This window comes from Cariama cristata, unplaced genomic scaffold, assembly GCF_000690535.1.
Source record: "Cariama cristata isolate BGI_N322 unplaced genomic scaffold, ASM69053v1 scaffold25179, whole genome shotgun sequence".
Classification (NCBI taxonomy): Eukaryota; Metazoa; Chordata; class Aves; order Cariamiformes; family Cariamidae; genus Cariama; species Cariama cristata.
The window spans coordinates 1807-6662 of NW_009634456.1; the positions used below are offsets into that span (position 1 = coordinate 1807).

The window sequence follows — 4856 nt, forward strand, 5'->3', positions numbered from 1 at the left end:
TGGATATGTGCCGGCGTGGGTTCCCCGGGAAGGCACAGCTTCCCCCGGCGCAGGCGTGCGTGGGCAGCGTGGTTCAACCCTGTAACGCGGTGCGATCCTCCCGCTCCTCTGCTCACAGTTCTTCGAGGGGAAGGAGCTGCGGCTGAAGCAGGAGTACTTCGTCGTGGCTGCCACCCTCCAGGACATCATACGCCGCTTCAAAGCGTCCAAATTTGGGAGCACAGACAGTGTCCGAACCGTGTTCGATTCCTTCCCCGACCAGGTACAAGCCAGGGTTGCTTTCACTTGTGCTGCAGAGCTCGTTTCGACGTCTCCCAGATGCAGACCCAAGGCTGGAGAGGTTTTTGTGGCCCCTCTGTGGGTGCCTGTGCCCAGCTGCCTTTGGGCGGTGGGATGCCCAGTGTCCCCGCCTGCCACCCCTGCTCTCCCCGCAGGTTGCCATCCAGCTGAACGACACGCACCCCGCCATGGCCATCCCTGAGCTGATGAGGATTTTTGTGGACATCGAGAAGCTGCCGTGGAACAAGGTAGGCAGACTCAACCTGGCCCCTGGGTCCCCTCCGCTTGCCCCCACCCCCTCGCCCACCCGTGCCAAAGGAGCTGAGGAACCAGTTTCGTAGCTGCCGGTGGCCTGGGGAGTGATGTGGAGCGGTTAGGTCGGGTTTAACTGGTACGGACTTGGAGGAGCCGGCTCAGCCGTGCTGCTGGCCACAGTGGGAGGACCATGAGTGGGTGCTGGTAGAGCTCAGCGCCGGCTCTCCCCCCGGCAGGCCTGGGACATCACCAAGCAGACCTTTGCCTACACCAACCACACCGTGCTCCCCGAAGCCCTGGAGCGCTGGCCGGTGGATCTGGTGGAGAAGGTGCTGCCCAGACACCTGCAGATCATCTACGAGATCAACCAGAGACACCTGGATGTAAGTGCCTCGGGGCAGCGCAGGAGGCCCCTCCGGAGAGGGGGCCGGGGATGGCACGCGTTGTGCCGCCCGGATTAGGGGGATGCACAAACCGATGGCGTTGGGTGCGTGGCTGGGTGGGTCTGGCTGCTGTTTTGGGAGGCTGGTGTGTAGGAAAGCCCTTTCCCACCAGCATGTTGCCATCCTGCAGTTAGTGGCTGTTTTAAAGGCTTCACCCGTTGCTCCAGGGATTTACCGGTTGGCATTTCTTTGCTCCCTAAATACTAAATTCATCCTGGAAAAGGATGAGGTTGGGGGTACAAAGGAGATGGTGGTTTGGCCTCCTGGTCTGGTAGCACAAGGCTTTTGCCGAAACGGTCCGTGTGCCCACAAGCCCCTCTCCGGGAGGACATGGAGGGGGTCCTTCTGTCCAGAGACGTCCGTGCTGGGGAAGGGCACCCTTTGGAGGGGGTCTGCACCATCTCTCTGGACTAAAACCCCCCGCTCTGGCTGGTGTCAAATGCATTGGAGCCATTGCTGTGGTCCCTTCCTTGGGAGCCAGCGGGTGGGACATCCCTAAACACCGGCACCGCTCACCCCCTCCCCGGTCTCCACTGGCAGCACATCGCGTCCCTCTTCCCCAACGACGTGGACCGCCTGCGGAGGATGTCCCTGATAGAGGAGGGAGGCACCAAGAGGATCAACATGGCCCATCTCTGCATCGTCGGCTCCCACGCTGTCAACGGCGTGGCGAAGATCCACTCCGAAATAGTCAGGACCCAAGTGTAAGCATGAGGATGGAGGGCGGTGGTGGGGACATGGTGGTGGTGCCAGGTGAAGCTGTGTCCCTTCCTTGTCCTCACAGCTTCAAGGACTTTGCAGCGCTGGAGCCGGAGAAGTTTCAGAACAAGACCAACGGCATCACCCCGCGGCGCTGGCTCCTGCTCTGCAACCCGGGGCTGGCAGAGCTCATCGCAGAGGTAATGCTGTCAGGGGGAGCACGCTGGCCCCCAACCCTTCCCGACCCCAGGGATGCTGACCCCAGGGACACCGCTCCGACCTCAGCCGTTTACATCTTCTAAATAGTTCCAAATGTTTGCATCTCACCCGAGTGCGCTCTTCTGCTTTCCAAGCACCGCTTGGTGCCCGATGAAGGCGACCGTCCCCATCCCACGGTCAGCGTCTGCCTCTGCTCCTGTTGCAGAAAATAGGGGAGGACTACGTGCGGGACCTGAGCCAGCTGACGAAGCTGCACGACTTTGTGGACGATGACCTCTTCATCCGGGAGGTTGCCAAAGTGAAGCAGGTGAGGGGTTTGTGGGCACGGGGGGGACGCAGGGCAAGGGGGAGCGCAGGCTGGGGGCTGACGGGCTCCCTGCCCTCGCCCAGGAGAACAAGGTGAAGTTCGCGCTGTACCTGGAGAAGGAGTACAAGGTGAAGATCAACCCTTCCTCCATGTTCGACGTGCACGTGAAGAGGATCCACGAGTACAAGCGGCAGCTGATGAACTGCCTGCACATCATCACCATGTACAACCGTAAGCCACCGCGCGCCCCGAGGGGACGGGCTGCCCCGGGGCTGCCCCAGCATCCCTGGCCCCCGGGCTGCAGCCAAAACCGAGGGTGACACCGCTCTGCTGTCTTCTCCAGGCATCAGGAGGGATCCCGCGAACCTCTTTGTGCCAAGGACTGTGATCATTGGGGGCAAGGTAAGTCTGGTCAGGAGTTTTAGGTGTTTTGGAGGAAGTCCTCGAAAATGGCCTCGGGATTTTGGGTGCAGATGTCTCATGGGGCCAGGTCCATGAAGCTCTCCAGGAAGTGCTGGGGTAGCACTTGTTGGCTTCAACCCAAGCAAGGCACTGAGTTTTTGGGGGGGCTTGCACAACCATATGCTGCCGGTGGTCATGCAGGGCCCCAAAAACTTGGTGGCACAACGCATAGGTTGGATGCGGTGACGGGAGCAGGACTGAGCGGGTGCTTCCCTGGGCACCTGGGAGGTGGGTGCACCCCACCTGCCCCTGGCACCAGCCCTCTGGGCTCACCTGGGGCTTTTCTCCTAGGCTGCCCCAGGATATCACATGGCTAAAATGATCATCAAGCTCATTAACGCTGTGGCTCAGGTGGTGAACAACGACCCCGTTGTGGGCAGCAAGCTGAAGGTCATCTTCCTGGAGAACTACAGGGTCTCGCTGGCAGAGAAAGGTAACCCACGTGGGGCACGCCGTGGGGAGGGCGTGACTGCCCCGTGGCTCTCCACCAGCTCACGGCTCCATCACTGCGAGACAGCAGATCTGACATCCTTCCTGGAATCGTCGAATTGTTTAGGCTGGAAAACACCTTTAAGATCGAGTCCAACCATTAACCCAGCACTGCCAAGCCCACCACTAAACCATGTCCCTAAGCACCACACCTACACGTCTTTTCAATCCCTCCAGGGATGGGGACTCCACCGCTTCCCTGGGCAGCCTCTTCCAGTGCCTGAAAACCCTTTCAGTGAAGAAATTCTTCCTAATATCCAATCTAAGAAGAAATTTTTCCTAATATCCCATCTAAACCTCCCCTGGCACAACTTGAGGCCCTTTCCTCTTGTCCTGTCACTTGTCACTTGGGAGATGGGACTGACCCCACTTTGCTACAACCTCCTTTCGGCGCGATACGAAGCCAAAGCTGGTCACCACGAGCCCCTTGTGTCTGTGTGTTTTGTTGGCAGTCATCCCCGCTACCGACCTGTCGGAGCAGATCTCCACAGCGGGCACCGAGGCGTCGGGTACAGGGAACATGAAGTTCATGTTGAACGGAGCTCTGACCATCGGCACCATGGATGGAGCCAACGTGGAAATGGCCGAGGAGGCTGGAGAGGAGAACCTGTTCATCTTTGGCATGAGGGTGGAGGATGTCATGGAGCTGGATAGGGAAGGGTGAGGGCTGGGGATGCCATGGGGGTGCCACTGCAGCAGCCGGAGCAGCACCATCTCATATCGACCCTTCCCCACCAGGTACAACGCCTGTGAGTACTACGACCGGCTCCCCGAGTTGAAGCAAGCCGTTGACCAGATTAAGAGTGGCTGCTTCTCCCCCGATGAGCCTGACCTCTTCAAAGACGTGGTCAATATGCTCTTCCACCATGACAGGTGAGGCTTGGGATGCCATCCATCCCCTGGGTTGGGTCTCTCCACCAAACTCCTGGTGCCCGTGCAGAGCCACCCCCTGCACCAACCATCCACCCTCTGGCTGATAAGGTCCCATTTTCTGGCCCTGATGTCGCACACGTGGATGAGCGATTGATGCTCCGAGGGTACGAAAGGCTCTCGGTCTACGGCACTTCACGCTAGCCCAGGCTTTAACATGGCAACGTTAAGGCCAAGCCGCATTTGGATGTGCAGCCCTCACCAGATGATAGATGCTTTTGGGTATCTCGAGGGCTTTCATGGCCGGAGCACTGAGCAGCCAAGGGCCGTGGGGGCTTGCAGGGCCCCGTACAAACCGGGCTTGGGGAGGATGACTTTGTCTGAAGCGTTCGTTGGAGGAAGCTCCAGGTCTGGCAGCCCGAGCCCAATGTGCTGCAGCCACCCACCGCCGCCGTGCTCCCACCTACACATTTCTGCTGTTGCCGACTCCTCCTTTCTTCGCTGCTCCAGGTTTAAAGTTTTTGCAGACTACGAGGCGTACGTCAAATGCCAGGAGAAGGTCAGCGAGCTGTACCTGGTGAGTGCTGGCCCGGGGCCGAGGCAGGGGAGCGGTGATGGGGACACAACACCCCATCCCAGAGAAGGGGTCTGGTGGGGCTGTGCACCTAGATGGGTTCCTGGTGAGGAGGGTCCTGGCCGTGCTGCTGCAGGAGGTCCCTGGTTGAAAGCCAGTCTTGGGACCGATGTGGCACCCATGGGTGCAAGCCTCTGGCCACATTGTCCCACCACTCTCCTTGCAGAACTCCAAGGCATGGACCAAGATGGTCATCAGG

General features: G+C 59.6%; 1 protein-coding gene across 1 annotated transcript in view; it reads left to right on the forward strand.

The window, feature by feature from the left end:
• LOC104167046 (glycogen phosphorylase, liver form) overlaps nucleotides 1-4853 on the forward strand; it is a gene marked incomplete at both ends in the record, with an annotated part of 6656 nt that extends 1803 nt beyond the window's left edge. The window contains 13 exons of the mRNA XM_009707168.1: nucleotides 119-262; nucleotides 435-527; nucleotides 771-917; nucleotides 1518-1681; nucleotides 1762-1876; nucleotides 2101-2202; nucleotides 2286-2433; nucleotides 2546-2604; nucleotides 2956-3097; nucleotides 3606-3813; nucleotides 3892-4026; nucleotides 4534-4600; nucleotides 4824-4853. Of these exons, the coding sequence (XP_009705470.1) occupies nucleotides 119-262; nucleotides 435-527; nucleotides 771-917; nucleotides 1518-1681; nucleotides 1762-1876; nucleotides 2101-2202; nucleotides 2286-2433; nucleotides 2546-2604; nucleotides 2956-3097; nucleotides 3606-3813; nucleotides 3892-4026; nucleotides 4534-4600; nucleotides 4824-4853 (1554 nt within the window). The remainder of the gene's footprint in view (nucleotides 1-118; nucleotides 263-434; nucleotides 528-770; nucleotides 918-1517; nucleotides 1682-1761; nucleotides 1877-2100; nucleotides 2203-2285; nucleotides 2434-2545; nucleotides 2605-2955; nucleotides 3098-3605; nucleotides 3814-3891; nucleotides 4027-4533; nucleotides 4601-4823) is intronic.
• Between the last annotated feature and the right edge of the window lie 3 nt (nucleotides 4854-4856).